The 18,570-nt window shown below is 38.4% G+C and overlaps 1 protein-coding gene across 8 annotated transcripts in view; it reads left to right on the top strand.

The window, feature by feature from the left end:
* RALYL (RALY RNA binding protein like) overlaps nt 1–18,570 on the top strand; it is a 782,895-nt gene that overhangs the window by 658,304 nt on the left and 106,021 nt on the right. For all 8 annotated transcript variants that reach the window (XM_070477450.1, XM_070477455.1, XM_070477449.1 and 5 more), the window contains one exon: nt 96–128. In XM_070477450.1, the coding sequence (XP_070333551.1) occupies nt 96–128 (33 nt within the window). The remainder of the gene's footprint in view (nt 1–95; nt 129–18,570) is intronic.

Below are 18,570 nucleotides of genomic sequence, written 5' to 3'. Positions count from 1 at the left end.
AAACAAGTATAATAATTCTGTCATTCATGTAAAAGTAATTTTAAGTGTATAGAACATCATTATATTAAAATAAGTTTTTCATATTTTTTTCATAGACTTGAGTCAAAGGAGCCTTTCCTGTCAGTTGGGTGAGTATATGTCTAAATTTTCAAAATCTCAGTTCTCTAATTGATCTTTAATTCAAACTAACAAGGTCTTCTGAGACAATATTTTCAGTCATCAAACCCCATATTCAAGGTCATAACCTACCATTGATACATCATTTCCTCAGCCATGTGGCTATTTACCTTTAAAAGACAACTAAAATGCTCTTTGGATTGTTTAGTGATCTCAGAAATTTAACTACCCAGTGCATATGAAATCCTGTATCCTCTGTAAGAGCTAAAAAAGTTCACAGTGATTATCTCATCAGATGAAGTATGGTTTGATGGTTTAAAACCACCCCCGAACCACAGCCTCACTCTGCCTAATCACTCTGCTCATTTTTGTACCATTGCCTTTCATCTACCCCAGTCGGTGTTTCTTCCCCTTTTCCTCTAAATCTGTCTCCAAAATCTTTATCTTTTCCCCTGTCTCTCATTTCACTTTTATTTCTCCACTGCTTACACTGACTGCTTCTTTGAACACAAAGCTGAGGAACCTTGGAGCAGATTAAGGAAGACTAACCTTGCACTCTCTGATAGTATCATTCTGAGTCACAGAATATGTTCCAATAATAATATACTGTTGACAAGAATACACATGTACTATTTTTAGGCATTTAGCTAATTGAGACCCTGCAAAAATGTTTTCACTGATCTACCATGTAATCTTTCACTAACATACCAAAATGTCTTACTAAAGAACTTTTGCAGCATTGTGGTGGATGTTAAAATATCAGAAAGCATTGGAAGATGTGATGTCTAGTTCAGAAGAAATTATGCTGTTATTTGATGAGGAAAAAAAAAAATCACATGTAGGCAGTGAAGGCCAGAAACATGGGATGGCATTACATTTTTCAATGATGGCATTGGTTTTCTTTTATTACTTTGTTCGCAGCCACTGAATATTTCTCTCACTCATTGAACAACACTGTTCCCTCCATCCTTCTAGTCCTCCTAAAAGCGTTTCAGGAGGCCATTTGAATCACAAGAATCACAGTGATTGTTGGAGCTTCTAGGAGAGAAAAACAGAGCAGAGGCACTTATTGGAAGACTTCATGAAAAATGAAAGGTCAAGTTGATCTGGCCCCAAAAAATCGTTAAGAGCGTGCTTCTTCCTTCATTCATCATCAGCTCCCATTGTTAAAAACCTTTAAGCCTGAAGTAATCTTTTATTTTGAATTCATGTGCGTCCCGCCCTCAAGTCCAGAGGCTGAAATCGCTTTTCTTCATGCCTCACTTGACACAGTTGTTCGGCTGCATTTCCTGTTCCCCTGACTACTTTGAGACAAAAACCCATTTATTGCAAACTTCTATTTTACAAGGGCAGACCCTGAGTAATCTTTGTTTTAACTGTCTCAGAAGTTTAGAACTCGGTATGAGAGGACTGAGAAAGTTTCCCGAAAAGAATGATCCATTACTCCATAAATACTACTCAAAATAGGAAAACCGGGGTGACAGCAGGAATATATTGCTTTCCTTAGATATGTCTTAAAATAAAGTGGAGTGAAACAAGCAGCCCAAATAGTCCTGCTGACCGGCTATTTTGATTTGTAGCGAAATGCCTCCATTCCCCTCCAAGAAAATGATTTTAAATAAGACCGTTCAAAAGTATATATGAATCTCACTCCTTACCCTGTTCAGTAAGAGGTGATAATGAACATAACAGACACTTATGAGCCTACTAGACAACAGGCAATCTACTATAAGAACCATGATTCAAATTTGTGGCTGAATTAATCCAGTCACTTGCCAAAGGGAATAAATAATCTGATGTATTGCCTGTGGTATCAGTTGACATGTGAGTATATACGATTGAGTTTTTCTAGAGCCCTGCACACCTTACTTACATTAATTTTAATTCTATAGTCAGTAAAACTTATATTAATGACTAAATCAATACTAAATATTGCATGCTTCAGTCCATTGCCTGAGAGAGTCTGAAAGCACTTTTATGTATATATGTACTTCTAGAATTTGCTTTTGCCTTCACAGGCTTTGACACTTATAAGCTAGTATTATTGGTTTCTGCAATTACTTGACCTCCCAAGTCTCAGGTTCCTAATTTGCGAAAAGGAGATCAAAAAAGAAAATTTAGATCCAGGATTTAGCATTGTTCTTAGCACTGTTCATAGCTCTCATTGAGATAACTCTGAAATAGCTCAGAGAATAAACCTCTGCTCTCAGTTTACCCCTTGACTTACCTGTGGAAACCAAAAGAATGCTTTATGTTGCTGTTGTTCAGGCGCCAAGTCCTGTCTGAATCTTTGTGACCCCATGGACTGCAGCACTACAGGCCTCCCTGCCCCTCACCATCTCCTGGAATTCCCAGGTTCATGAAACCCCAATACTCTGGCCTCCTGATGCGAAGAACTGACTCATTGGAAAAGACCCTGAGGCTGGGAAAGATTGAAGGCAGGAGGAGATGGGGACGACAGAGGATGAGATGGTTGGATGGCATCCCTGACTTGATGGACATGAGTTTGCACAAGTTCTGGGAGTTGGTGACAGACAGGGAGGCCTGGCTTGCTGCAGTCCATGGTGTCGCAAAGAGTCAGACACAACTGGGCGACTGAACTCACTGATGTCCATTGAATCAGTGAATGCAATCCAGCCATCTTATCCCTTGTTGCCCTCTTCTGCCCTCAGTCTTTCCCAGCATCAGGGTCTTTTCCAGGGAGCTTCAGCTTCAGCATCAGTCCTTCCTATGAGTACTCAGGGCTGATTTCCTTTAGGATTGACTGGTTTGATCTCCTTGCAGTCCAAGGGACTCTCAAGAGTCTTCTCCAACACCACAATTCGAAAGAATCAATTCTTCGATGCTCAGCATACTTTATGTTCCGACTCTCACATCCGTACATGACTACCGGAAAGACCACAGCTTTGACTGTATTTCTCGCCAAAGCAATGTCTTTATATTATACTCTCTAGGTTTCTCGTAGATTTTCTTCCAAGAAACAATCATCTTTTATTTCATGGCTGCAGTCACCATATGCAGTGATTTTGGAGTCCAAGAAGAGGAAATCTATCAGTGCTTCCACCTTTTCACCTTCATTTGCCATGAAGTGATGGGACTGGATGCCATGATCTTTTCTTTTACCCTCATCAAGAAGCTCTTTAGTTCCTCTTTGCTTTCTGCCATTAGAGTGGTATCATCTGCATATCTGATGTTGATGATATTTCTCCCTGCAAACTTGATTCTATCTTATAACTCATCCAGCCTGGCATTTCACATGATGTGCTCTGCTATTAACTTATAAGTTAAATAAACAGCTTTGTTGTTTTTATGACATAAAAACTGTAAATGGAATAAACATGAGTACAGATATTCTGTTTCATATTTCAATGATGAGCACTAACAATTATTATTTAAATTTTTGATAGAAAAAATATTGATAAAACTTTAATATGCATCTCTTCTTAATGTAAATTAGGAAGCAAAATTCCTCCTTTGACAAATGTGCTACAGTAATTATGAATAAAAAATTTAAATGTTACAAACATAAATTCAAGCCAAAGATTTTTTAAAAAAACACAAAGATTCCAGTGGAAAAATTTGTCACAGAAAGTTATAACACAAATAAATATTTGCTTATGGAAGAAGGTTAGGGAATTATGAAAGAAGTTACACAAAATTTCAGATCTTAGACCTTCAACGGTGTGGTGAAATGAGAGGAACTTTCTTTCATATGCACCAGTGAAATATTAGTAAAATAATGTCATTAGGAAAAATTAAAAATAAACTTGAGTCTAGAGTGAGACATGAAGGCTCATCCCAGAGTCTGAGTCTGTTAATTCAGGGAGGTCAACAGATGCAGTGTTTTCCAAAGCTATCGAGGCAGTTCTGGTACCAGCCAGGCCTGGAACCACTGTCCACATCGTGGTTGCAGTCTCCCTCATCCTGTCCTTACAAATGTTCACAGGTTGTTTGTGCAGACATTTAAGGTTGGTGGAATCTCTTCAGAAAAACTGAAACACAGCTTCCCACGTGTATCTTCTTGTCTTGGATGTGTATGGTGGAGGTGGACACACTGATCTAGAATTCTCCATCAGAGACCAGGATAGATGTAAAGAGACCAGAAGATGTGCCTTGAAGGTCACCACGGTTCATAGGGAGCATACCACCTGTGCTCAGGTGCATAAACCTCATTCCAATGTTGTCCTAGACCTAAGGTTGGGATATTTAATAAATATTTTGTTATATGAAAATAAAATGCTTTATATTTAAAATCATAAATATATTTAATGTAAGTATAGTTTATATGTGACATGTATTACATATGTAAATTGATTAAAATAATCACATAGAATACATTTTATTACAAATATAATAAATTTAAATTATAGATTCAAAAATTCAAGTATTTTCCTATCTCACTCACCTCTCAATAGTAAAAATGAAAAATCAACTGTTTTTAGAACAAAACTTAGCTTGACTGCTAAAAAGTCCTAGGTGGCTGATAGTCTGTTCATCCTCAAAACATTACATTTTAGAGTGATTTAGAAAACTCTTCTGGCAAATGTTTTCTTATATGTGGCATCAGTTAGATTCTGATTTTGGAAATCAACTGGGAGAGAAGGTTGCATTCAGCAAAGTGAGTAAGAACCCAGTGATGGTCTCAATTAAGAATCTAAGATATAAATCTTAGTTTAGAGTGTTTTGCATTAGAGAAGTTTTACAGCTTTTTAATGAAGAAAGAGATGCAGGGAAAGGAAACTCCCATTCACTTGACATTTGAGATTCACAGAGTTAAAGGACATGTCAAGACAATGCATGAATTCCCTTCAAGAGCAAGCGGCTGTGTCGACAATTTGCAGACACTGAGCCACTTAAAAGTGAAATTTTACATGTGAATTATTTCTTCTTATCTCTTTAGCATGAAGTTAACCTTCTTCAAAGAAAACTTTTAATATGAATGAGTTGTATTTTGGAATTGAAATTTTGAATCACACTAATTTTTCGGTTGATGAATTTTCCTATAAGTAGCTTTATTATGAGGATGGTTATTTACTGCATGGGTAAATATTTTTTTTCAGGTTTTTTTCACTGTATTATAATAATTTAAATAACTCAGAAGAATTTAAATTTTTTTATTAATATAGCTCAGAATGCATTGTTTCTCAGGCTTGGCTGAGAGAGATTAAAAAACACATCAAGGATAAAATGATCAAAATTATATTTATCTGTTAGAGCACTGGCTTTAAGAGTGAGCCGATCATGCCCCAGCCAAGCCTGGAGTTCCTGCAACCCTGAGAGGTCCCTGACCTGTTCTACTAAGTCCAACTGAGAAGGAGATTACACTGTCAAAAGAGCAAAGCTCTGGACTGAACCGAAACTCTGGACTCTGCAGCTAAAAGTATTCCTCATTTAATTTCCAACATCTACGTTTTGTCAAATAATTTTCCTTGGGGAATATTTTCCCCTTTTCTTTCCAGTCTTGGAACTGATTTTGGAGCTTCAGTGTACTTCTGCTAGTGTTATAAAGATGTTATTACACTTTGACATTCTTATTAGGTCAAATACTTACATTAGTTTACTTCTATCCACATTGTGTTGGAAACTTTGTGTTTACTGATGCTTTACATTATTATACCATAGCTGCCTGTTTTAAGAGACTAAATTCTGCCACTGATTTCCTTGATTTGAATTCCATTCTGTCATTTCCTAGCTAGGTGCCCTGGGCAATTTAAGTCCTCTGAACCTTCATTTTCTCCCTTGAGGTAGTAACTAACTATTTGGCATGTTGTGAGGGAGTTAATATTGCAAAGTGCTTAGAACAGTATCTGACATATAGTAAACAGAAAATAGATATAATTTGTCATCAACACTTTGTGCAACAACTAAGTTATATTATAAATCTTTCCTAAAGCAGTGAGTACTTCTGAATGACAGAAATTCTAGCTAATTAAATCCAAAGGCCTGAATATTCTAGAAAAGTAGTAATGGAATTGAATTCTTGGAAAAGAAGCTCAGAAGAGTGAAATCGGCACAGTTGTGAACAAGGACTTTACCTTGGAGATCTTTGAGGAAGGTAGACAAGAAAAAAATAGCATAAAGACAGGACACAATTTTGGAATGTGCTTACATTTATATAAAATAACAAGTACAGTATTTAAAACTTCAACAAGACCATGAAAATAGGAAAGCAATGCCACCTTAGGGATAATTATAAAAGAGCTTCAAAAAGTAAACAAGAGAATTACAGACTACTATGAAATGACTGGTGTTGACTAATCATTTAGGAATTAAAATGTTGTTTGATCTAGGAATTGAGACATTAAATACATTGGCCAAATTGGCCAGAAAGTTTTTAAAACAAAAAGTAGAACTTGAGTCTATCCTCCATGTGAACTAAGAACTAAATAGAGAAGTATCAAGAATAGCATCCCTGGAAGAGGGAATTGGAAGGGAAAACCGGCAGCAGGGAGAACTGCTGCAGCAAGCACGTCCGGTACCCCAGTCCAGCAAACTCAAAGGTTCATGGAAAGACAGAGACTAAGACTGGCGGGTCAAATTAGTGGTTGTTTACAGAGAAATTATACTAATGCAGGGAACTGTCTTTACCTTCTAGGGATTTAGTAGAGTCATTGAATTATTGTGGGCTTCCCTGGTGGCTCAGCTGGTAAAAAATCCACCTGCAATGCGGGAGACCTGGCTTCGATCCTTGGGTTGGGATGTTTCCCTGGAGAAGGGAAAGGCTAACCACTCCGGTATTCTGACCTGGAGAATTCCATGGACTATTCCATGGGGTTGCCAAGAGTTAGACATGACTGAGAGACTTTCACCTTCATTTTCACTTTGAATTATTCTATGTGTATTTGTTTGTCTGTTTTGCATTTAACTGAAGAATGTTCTCCAAAGTGAGGCTGTAACAGTCACTTAGAACACTGTTGCAGTAGCTCAGGCATGACTTCAAAAGAATCAGAACTCGAGCAGAATGACATCACTTTCACCTGTTAGGATTCAGTTCCGTTCAGTTCAGTCACTCAGTTGTGTCTGACCCTTTGCGACCCCATGGACTGCAACACACCAGGCTTCCCTGTCCTGCACCAACTCCTGGAGCTTACTCAAACTCATGTCCATTGAGTCAGTGATGCCATCCAACCATCTCATCCTCTGTCTTCCCCTCTCCTCCTGCCCTCAATCTTTCCCAGCATCAGGGTCTTTTCCAATGAGTCAGCTCTTTGCATCAGGTGGCCAAAGTATTAGAGTTTCAGCTTCAGCATCAGTCCTTCCAATGAACACCCAGGACTGATCTCCTTTAGGATGGACTGGTTGGATCTCCTTGCAGTCCAAGGGACTCTCAAGAGTCTTCTCCAACACCACAGTTCCTCTGTTCATGGGATTCTCCAGGCAAAAATACTGGAGTGGGTTGCATTCCCTCCTCCAAGGGATCTTTCCAACCCAGGGATCGAACCCACATCTCTAATGTCTCCTCATTGACAGGCGGGTTCTTTACCACTAGGGCCACATGGGAAGCCCCCTTCATAATGTGTACATAATTTCAAAACATCATGTTGTATACCTTAAATGTATGCAATTTTCATTTGTTCAAAACAAATCTCAAAGAAAAAAAAAGAATGGAAAAGAAATGCCTGATGAAATATTGTTTTCTTTAATAGTATCAGAGTCAGTGAGTGATTGAGTGATGTCTTAAGGAAGTTCAACTGAATTTGGTGGGATCGTGGTGACAGAATGACAGGTTAAAATCCAGGTGTAACACTGAAACTAAGGAAGAGTTAACAAGAAACTGCCTCTAAGCTTTAAATACACCCATCAGACATCATGGGATCACTAATGGCCAATTCAAAACCTATCTTTTGATGGTGTGGATCCAATTTTCTCTAGGTCTCCAGGGAAAAATGGATAAGGGGATAAAGTCAATTTTCCTCTTCTAAAAATCTTTTTTTTTAATTTTTTTAGACACTGTGCTACCACAAAATGAATGATTCTTTTAGCAACTGCGCTTGTTTCATTTTTTCCAAGGTCCTCCAGGCTACTTCTCTGGAGAGTACACAAAGTTTCCACAGTGCTATTTTTGTAATCTAAAGCAGTTATGCTTTCAGGCCTGATGCTACAACTGTAATTTTAATTTATCAACCTGCCACTCAGTAAAATGCTGTAAAAACATTTGAACGCTTAAACCCATCATTTATTTCTGCACTTGTCAATGACACTCTTCTGTACTTGTCAAAATCATTTAAACTGCACTATGATAGCATACACAATATCACCAATAAATTGGATAATCAATCATGTATGTATATATTTTGACAGTGGTGTCTTGAATGCATGGGTTCCAGGACACACTTTTAAGAAGCAATCATTATGCTTCAATACTAAACAACAGTACAGTCATCAAAGAGTCCTCCTCAATTCTTACAATTTAAAAAATGTCTTAGGAAACAGGCTGATTGTGACTGAAACAGCTTTTACTGCTTCAGTGAAATGTTCTCCTTGGGGAAAAGGAAGTAATTGCAGATTATAGCAGGCAGGAATATAGTGTTACTTGGAGGGAAGAAAATACATAGGATCATTAAATAGATTTATTTAAGTTCTGCTTATAAAGAAAGCAGCGGTGCAGGACTTTATAGCTGATGATATTTCAAAAGAGTGCTATCAGCACTTTCACGACTATCTAATTTGTTCATATAATAAAATGTCACATTAAGCCAAATGTCACAATTCACATCAGTTTTATTTTGAAATTGTTGTCATTATATATCATAAGGAGCATCCATCCAAAATTTGGATGAGATCTTTGATCATAATTGTCATTTAAAATTAATTTATCATTTGATATAAATACATGTAGAAATAAAAAGCACCTGTTCAATCATTAAGTCCATTCAACCCAACAACAAATCTAGTATCATACAGGATATAAGACTGTTCAACATAAATGTTGTTAAAATTGTAAAAATAATATTGACAAATCTAACTGTACCATCTAAACTCTCAGCCATTACAATTTTCATTCTTTAATTATTTTTAAAAGGCAAGTCTAATGAGACTACAAAATCTGTGGAAGACTTAAAATCCTGTCTTTATCACACAATTCTAACTTAACCAAGCAAATCTATAGACATCAAATACCTATATATAAGAAAATAAATTGCTAAACTTGGCATACATAAAATCCCACAATGAGAAGAACTAATCTTGAGTGATATTATGTAATCAAATCAAAACAATTAAAGCTTTGACAGGTATGTTAAGTAACACAACTACCACTGTTTCCATATTGCCACTAATACTGTTTTTTGAGGAATTAGTTTTGAAAATGTGAAGCCACATTGGAAGGGGTAAGCATATAATCTGATTGATGATAGATATGTTTACTGAATGTATTTATGAATAAAATAGAAATGGTGGCTCAGACAGTTTAGATGTCATATGTAGAAATACTGCATGAAGAGAGTGCTATTCATCCAATTTGAAATAAAATCTTAGTCTCATGTGCTTATTGAATCTGTCCTGAACACAATCACTCACTAAAAATAAGTATGCAAATAAAGTGCTTTGCTTTCATTCATCTCAAATCAACCCAGCTCAAAGGAAAGAAAATTAGTTAAGCTTATTTGAAGAGAATAAATTCTTGCTTTTTTTTAGCTCCATAAAATATACCTAAAGCTGGCTTTCTAGTTGAATCATACTTGATTATCTAAATAATTCCCTAGCAGTAAATACTCTCCATAGAGGGCTCAAGGTATTGATTAGCCTTTATTTTTTGTTGCTCATTGAATCATTACTAATTCTCATGTAGATAAAATAGATACTATAGATACTATAATTCTTTCAATACAAGAAAACAGACAGAAAGATAATGTAATGTCCATAAAGACATACGGCATATCAGTAGCCACTGAAACGGAACCCAGCTTAGGCTTTTTGTTTACAGATCTGCCAGTTTCATGTACACTAACACTTCATGCTCTCTTCTGAGTTTCAAATTCATTTGAGTCATCATGAAGACCTAAATAATACCCTTAATTATTCAGAAAAATACATAAAAAGTTATTTATTGCTTTCAGAGGCATTACAAATCCCAGATTTGCATTATAAAAGCGCTGGCAAAAGTTTCAAAGCCTCACTTTCCAATTAAATCCTGTTCATACAGCCAAGAATGGCTGAACTTTATTTCTTCAGTCTCAAAGTTGTGACCTTTTAAACATTTTTAATGACATTTTCAAAATACAGAATATTTTTTGATTCAAAAGATTCCCTGCTTAACTCTGCAGAACAAATCAGTTATCACAGCATAATCAATAGTGGCCAAATATTAGCATAAGAGATAAGAAAGCCTTCTTCAGTGATCAATGCAAAGAAATAGAAGAAAACAATACAATGGGAAAGACTAGAGACCTCTTCAAGAAAATTAGAGATACCAAGGGAACATTTCATGCAAAAATGAGCACAATAAAGGACAGAAATGCTATGGACCTAACAGAAGAAGAAGATATTAAGAAGAGGCGGCAAGAATACACAGAAGAACTATACAAAAAAGATCTTTACAACCCAGATAATCATGATAGGGTGATCACTCACCTAGAGCCAGACATCCTAGAATGTGAAGTCAAGTGGGCCTTAGGAAGCATCACTACGAACAAAGCTAGTGGAGGTGATGGAATTCCAGTTGAGCTATTTCAAATCCTAAAAGATGATGCTGTGAAAGTGCTGCACTCAATCTGTCAGCAAACTAGGAAAACTCAGCAGTGGCCACAGGACTGGAAAAGGTCAGTTTTCATTCCAATCCCAAAGAATGCTCAAATGACCACACAATTGCACTCATCTCACACGCTAGTAAAGTAATGCTCAAAATTCTCCAAGCCAGTCTTCAACAGTACGTGAAATATGAACTTCCAGATAGTCAAGCTGGATTTCAAAAAGCCAGAGGAACCAGAGAACAAATTGTCAACATCTGTTGGATCATCGAAAAAGCAAGAGAGTTCCAGAAAAACATCTATTTCTGCTTTATTGACTATGCCAAAGTCTTTGACTGTGTGGATCATAACAAACTGTGGAAAATTCTGAAAAAGATGGGAATACCAGACCACCTGACCTGCCTCTTGAGAAATCTGTAAGCAGGTCAAGAAGCAACAGTGAGAACTGGACATGGAACAACAGACTGGTTCCAAATAGGAAAAGGAGTACGTCAAGGCTGTATATTGTCACCCTGCTGATTTAACTTATATGCAGAGTACATCATGAGAAACACTGGACTAGATGAAGCACAAACTGGAATCAAGGTTGCTGGGAGAAACATCAATAAACTCAGATATGCAGATGACACCACCCTCATCGCAGAAAGTAAAGAAGAACTAAAGAGCTTCTTGATGAAAGTGAAAGAGGAGAGTGAAAAAGTTGGCTTAAAACTCAACATTCAGAAAACTAAGATCATGGCATCTGGTCCCATCACTTCATGGCAAATAGATGTGGAAACAGTGGCAACAGTGGCAACAGTGGCAGACTTTATTTTTGGGGACTCCAAAATCCCTGCAAATGGTGACCACAGCCATGAAATTAAAAGACACTTGCTCCTTGGAAGAAAAGTTATCACCAACCTAGACAGCTTATTAAAAAGCAGAGACATTATTTTGTCAACAAAGGTCCGTCTAGTCAAGGCTGTGGTTTTTCAGTAGTCATGCATGGATGTGAGAGCTGGACTATAAGAAAGCTGAGCACTGAAGAATTGATGCTTTTGAACTGTGGTGTTGGAGAAGACTCTTGAGAGTCCTTTGGACTGAAAGGAGATCCAACCAGTCCATCCTAAAGGAGATCAGTCTTGAATATTCATTGGAAGTACTGATGCTGAAGCTGAAACTCCAATTCTTTGGCCACCTGATGTGAAGAACTGACTCATTTGAAAAAACCCTGATGCTGGGAAAGATTGAGGGCAGGAGGAGAAAGGGGGAGACAGAGGATGAGATGGTTGGATGCCATCACCAACTCAATGGACATAAGTTTGAGTAAACTCTGGTAGTTGGTGATGGACAGGAAGGCCTGGTGTGTTGCAGTCCATGGGGTCACAAAGGGTCAGACACGACTGGGTGACTGAACTTAACTGAAATATTAGCAAAAGCCTAGCATCACTTGTACTTCAAAAGCTTATCAGGAAAAAAAAACACACTGAGCAGCTATATTTTGGCATGCTAACTAAGGCATAATTTTAAAATGAAAAGCCAAGTCCCAAATATTTTATGTTTTTAAAAACCTTATTATTTCTTTTTGTAGTTTTTACTAGGTCCCATTTAAATCTCAATGTTTACAGCCTGCAGACCATGTTCAACTTCAAAATGATATAATCGTGCCTATAGTTTGACTCAGTTGTGGGCAACCCTTGACAATAACTTCTCTTTGACTTCAATAAAAAGCATATAAAAGATGGAATACTTGATGAGACACTTCTGAGACATTCTCAGAAATTGGCTAAATTATCATAACATGCAGGAAGTATTTCAATGAAGTATATGTTATAGCCCAGCTGGATACTAACAATTTTGAAAACCTTTTTTAAAAAGTGATGGTCTCTAGAGAAGTTATTTATGGAGAGGGAGATGGGAAGGGGGATCTGGATGGGGAACATATGTAAATCCATGGCTGATTCATGTCAATGTATGGCAAAAACCACTATAATATTGTAAAGTAACTAGCCTCCAACTAATAAAAATAAATGAAAAATAAATAAATAAATAAAACTGTGTTCCTTGACCACAGGCCCTTGATTATCCACATTAATCTCAGTAGGCCCATGGCAGTCTAAGTTCTTCAACTTTCTGTGTAAGTCCACCAAGTCACAGATTAAGGGTCTGTCCAATAAATTGGAGCATCCTAATCCTAAGTTTCTTTAGTCATCAGGTTTGGTTTGAAGCTGATGAGAAGGGATTTTATAGCATCTCTGCCCTTTGTATAATGAACAGCCATTCAATTCCAATAAGTGCATTAATTCATTATTTGAAGGGCACTGTAAGAGTGTGTGCAAAATATCATGTGATAACGATGTCAGCTACTGTTCTAAACCAGCCACTACATAAGAATAGTTTCCTGTTGTTGTGACTGAATATTGAGCTTTCCCTCCATGCAAAGATCACACCAAATTACCATTGCTGGAAAATTTTGTAAAATGTTTAGACATTTATTTTTAACAATGACAAGTGAAGGACGGTGACAAATTATTTAAATTTAAATATCTAGTATGCTGAAAATATTCTGCAGTTCACAATATTGTTGAGCAGTGGTAATTGCTTAACATTTAAACTTTCAAAGCGAAAGTTAAAAACAAGAAGTGGATGTTATGATATCATTTCATTCTAATCAAGACTTCATTTCCAAGATTTTTATGCTTAGTTCTGAATATCAAATCAGTTATACTTGTATGAAATTTATGCAGTGTAAAATTCTGTTAAAGTCATCTTGCCAGGTGCAAAGCAAGATAAAAAGGTAAACTAGACTAGTGTTTCTCACCATCATCTCAGTAAAACAATGCCCATCCATGAATTATTTTTGACCAGTTTATGGCTAGTTAAGGTACAAAAGAAGAGGAGTAAGCATTTAGAAACTTTTATAGCATTTTTGATACTGCTGTGACATCTAATTGTATGATTTTGTATTTTCTGAAATCATCAGTTTGTGATGGATTGGTAATTTTAAAATTAAAGACCTAATCCCTCAACACAATAAGTTAAGAAGCCTCGGCCAAGACTAAGCCTTTGCTTCAAGGATGTTATTTAATAAAGAGGATAAAGCAAATGAGCTGATATCTTTAATGTCATACACTGCTTGGTAATTCCAATCTAAAGAAGATAAAATAGGGTAAAGTAAGAGGAAACAGAATCTGCTTCCACTCACAAGTACATCGAGTACATCTACAAATGGAAGATTTCTCACAGATCACCAGCTGAACATTAGCAGAAGACCTGAGACACCACGAAGCTCAAGAAAAATCCCCACGCAACCGAGTTCGACAGAAGAAAGGGAAAAAAAGAAAAGAAAATTGGAAGGGACCAGCAACTTCGACAGGTAACTGAAGGTGAAAAGAAATCCCTACACTTAGAAAAGGCCCTCCGCAGGGAAACCAACTGGAGCAGAAGAGAAGCTTCAGGGGGTCAGAGGGGAACGCAGCAGCTGGTCTGCGAGACAGGAAAAAGTGAGAACGACACGCGGGGTCAGCGCTGCGGTCCTGCACGCCACAGGCTGAGTTGTGTGTCTCTTGGAGCAGAGGGGGGACTGAGCGCTGGGACGTGGGGTTTGGAGAGCCGACCCAAGGAGAGGGCTGCTGTCGGCCGTGAAGAGGAACCCTGACCTGACGGGACAGCAGGAAGGCGCTCCCCAACGGGGAAGTTCGCTGAAGAAGCCCAGCACGCCGGAGAAGCAAGGTGCCACTGTTGAAGGGTCAGGCTCACCCCTGCAATGCCTTCCCTTCCTGCAGCCCCCTGCCTTCGCAGACACTGGGAGAGGCCCCAGTCTGAGCAAGCTCAGCCGCAGCTCAGGCCAAGGCCTCCTCAGTCCACACACACTCCAGGATCGCGGGAGGGACTCTCACCGGAAAGAGAGCGCCCCAGTCTGTCGCAACTTCCGGTCCGTCGCTTCCACTGCGGGCACTTCACACAGACCCCAACTCTGTCTGCCTTATTCCTCCTGGCCTGAGCAAGTAAGTGTTGCTTCACTCTTTCTCACCGGGGCAGGGGACAGACACCCCCCCGGGGGGGGGGGGGGTCCCCCACACCCAGAGCTGGACCCAAAATCAAAGTTGAGGCCCGAGGGCTGTGTGACGAAGGAAGAGGAATGGAAATCTTTTCTTGCAGATGCACAAGCCACAGATGGCTGAAGTGCAGAGGCATTAGTCAGTGGGTCGTGTCTGACTCTTTGTGATCCCATGGACTGTAGCCCACCAGTCTCTTCCATCCATGGAATTTTCCAGGCAAGAATACTAGAGTTGGTTGCCATTCCCTTCTCCGGGGGATTTTCCCAGCCCAGGGATCAAATCTGGGTCTCCTGTATTACAGGCAGACTCTTTACCATCTGAGCCGCCAGGGAAGCCGCAGATTAAATACCCACTATCAGCTTGGTATATCCTGCATCTGAAGAATATCTGAATGGACAGCAAACGCTTCCACAACTGAGGTTCATCTCATTTTAGCAGCTGTGGACTTTGGGAGTCCCATGTACACGTGGGAGTTGGGCTAGGTCAGAGGCTGAGTTGCATCCACGGTACCCACTGCTGATCTAAGGGCCTACCTAGACGTATTGGAGCGCCTCCTGGGAGGCGGGGGTTGGCTGTGGTTCACTGTGGGGGAAGGGATGCTGACAGCAGAGGTCTCAGGAAAACATTATTATTACCATTATTTTTGTTTGTTTCATTTTATTCTGTTGTGGTTGTGATGGTTTTTTGTTATTTAATATTTTTCTTTTAAAAAATATTCAATATATTTTTTATTTTTTTACATTAACTTTTTGTTATGTTTTTATTCTTTATTTTGTCTTATTTTGATATTTTTAAATCATTTTTGTGTATTTTCTTTATCCTTACCTTTTTTAGTTTTCTTTCTTTCCCTGTTAATTTTGTCTTTTACTTTGCTTTCATTTTGGAGTTCTTTAGATGCTGAAGCTGAAACGCCAATACTTTGGCCACCTCATGCAAAGAGTTGACTCATTGGAAAAGACCCTGATGCTGGGAGGGATTAGGGGCAGGAGGAAAAGGGGACGACAGAGGATGACATGGCTGGATGGCATCATTGACTCGATGGACATGAGTTTGAGTAAACTCCGGGAGTTGGTGATGGACACGGAGGCCTGGCATGCTGCGATTCATGGGATCACAAAGAGTCAGACACAACTGAGCGACTGAACTGAACTGAGTTTGATTGTTCTCTTGTTATCTGCATTCTTTGTTTTTTGTTGTTGTTACTGCTTGGTTGTTTTTGCTATTTGGTTTGAGTTTTATCTGTTTTCTTACTTTTTTTTCCTCTCTCTTTTTTTGCCTTGCTGCAATACTTGCAGTGTCTTGGCTCCCAGGCCAAGAGTTGGTCACAGTATCCAGGGTTGGAGTACCAGGTCCAGGATCTGGGCCTGCAGAGAATTGCTCACCACCCCCCCCGCCCAGGCAATATCTGTCCATGGTATCAAGATGGAATCATCTTGACCTGGTAACACCCAAATTCCTGTGGGCTCCAGTGCTGGAGGCTCATGCCAACCAACCAAGAATACAGGAGCACTGTGACACTGCCCCAGCCATCAGTAGACAGGCTGCCTGAAGTCCTTCTAAGCCCATAAACCTACCCCAAAACACACCACCTAACCCAGCCCTGCTCATCAGAGGGGCAAGACCCAGCATCACCCAGAGTGCAGGCATCAGTCCCTCCCAGGAGGAAGTATACACAGGCCCTGTGAACTAAATTCACCCACCAGGGGGCAGACACCAGAAGCAGGAGGAACTATGACCCTATAGTGTGTGGGAAGCAGGCCAAAAACAGTGAGTTAGACACAATGAGATGACAGAGAAATATTTTGCAGACAAAGAAGCAAGATAATAATCCACAAGACCAAATAAAGAAAGAGGAAATAGGCAATCTACCTTAAAAAGAATTCAGAGTAAGGATAATACAGATGATTCAAGACCTTGGAAATAGAATGGAGGCCCAGATGGAGAAGAAACAAGAAATGTTTAACATCTAGAAGAAATAAAGAAAAAACAAATAGTAATAAATAATACAACAGTTGAACCAAAAAAAAAAAAAGTACACTAGAAGGAATCAATAGCAGAGTAACTGAGGCAGAAGAATGAGTGAGTGAGCTGGAATGGTGGAAATAACTGCCGTAAAGCAGAATAAGAATGAAAAGAAATGAAGACAGTCTCAGAGACCAATGGGATAGCATTAAATGCACCAACGTTTGAGTTATAGGGATCCCAGAAGAAGAAGAAAAAGAGAAAGGGTCTGAGAAAAATATTTGAAAATCTTATAGTTAAAAACTTCTTTAACATGGGAAAGGAAATAGTCAACCAAGTTCAGGAAGCACAGAGAATCCCACTGAGAATAATTTTGAAGAGAAACACATCAAGACAAATATGGATCAAACTGACAAAAATTAAATACAATGAAAAATATTAAAAGCAGCAATGGAAAAGTAAAAATAACATACAAGGAAATCAGACTGAAAAGTGAGGAAAGGCAGATTGAAAGTGAGGAAATAGAAAACGATACACCATGCAAATGGAAATCAAAAGAAAGCTGGAGTAGCAACACTCGTATCAGATAAAATAGACTTTAATATAAAGAATATTACAAGAGTCAAGGAAAGACAGTGTATATTGATGATGGAATCTTTCCAAGAAGATAACATTTGTAAATATTTATAAACCCAACACAGGAGCTCCTCATGCTGAAGCTGAAACTCCAATGCTTTGACCACCTCATGTGAAGAACTGACTCATTGGAAAAGACCCTGATGTTGGGAAAGATTGAACGTGAAAGGAGAAGGGGTTGACAGAGGATGAGATGGATGGATGGCATCACTGACTCAATGGACATGAGTTTGAGCAAGCTCCAGGAGTTGGTGATGGACAGGGAGGCCTGACATATGCAGTCCATGGGGTCGCAAAGAGTTGGAGACGACTGAGTGACTGGACTGAACTGAGAGCTCCTCAATACAAAGGCAATCACTAGCAGTCATAAAAGGGAAAATCAGCAGTAACACAATACTAGGAAGGGACTTCAACACGCTAGTTATACCAATAGATAGGTCATCCAGAGAGAAAATTAATAAGGAAACACAAGCCTTTAATGACATATTATACCAGACAGACTTAATTTATATTTATGGGGCATACCATCAGAAAGTTACAGAATACTTTCTTCTCAAGTGCACATGGACATTCTCCAGGATAGATTACATCTTGGGTCAATAATGAAAAGCTTTGGTAAATTTGAGAAAATTGAATTCTTATCAAGCATCTTTTTCAATCACACTACTATGAGATTAGATATCAATTACAGGGCAAAAAAAAATGCAAAAATACAAAAACATGGAGGTTAAACAATGTGCTATTATATAACCAATGGATCACTGAAGAAATCAAAGAGGAGACAAAAAAATACCTAAAAACAAATAACAATGAAAACATGTTGATCTACAACCTATGGGATTCAGCAAATGGAGTTCTAAGAGGGAAGTTTATAGCAATACAATCTTACTTCAAGAAACAACAACAACAAAAAATCTCAAATAAGTAACCTAACCTTCAATGTAAAGAAACTAGAGGAAGCACAAACAAAACCCAAAGTCAGTAAAAGAAGAGAAATCATAAACATTAGAGCAGAAATAAATGAAATAGAAATGAAGAAAACAATAGTAAAGATCAATGAAACTGAATGCTGGTTCTTTAAGAAAATAAGCAAAATTGACAAACTTTTGGCTAGACTCATCAAGAAA

Source organism: Odocoileus virginianus, chromosome 15 (assembly GCF_023699985.2).
Source record: "Odocoileus virginianus isolate 20LAN1187 ecotype Illinois chromosome 15, Ovbor_1.2, whole genome shotgun sequence".
NCBI classification, from domain to species: Eukaryota; Metazoa; Chordata; class Mammalia; order Artiodactyla; family Cervidae; genus Odocoileus; species Odocoileus virginianus.
The sequence above is the reverse complement of the archived record's forward strand: the minus strand, read 5'-3'. Positions and strand labels throughout refer to the sequence as shown.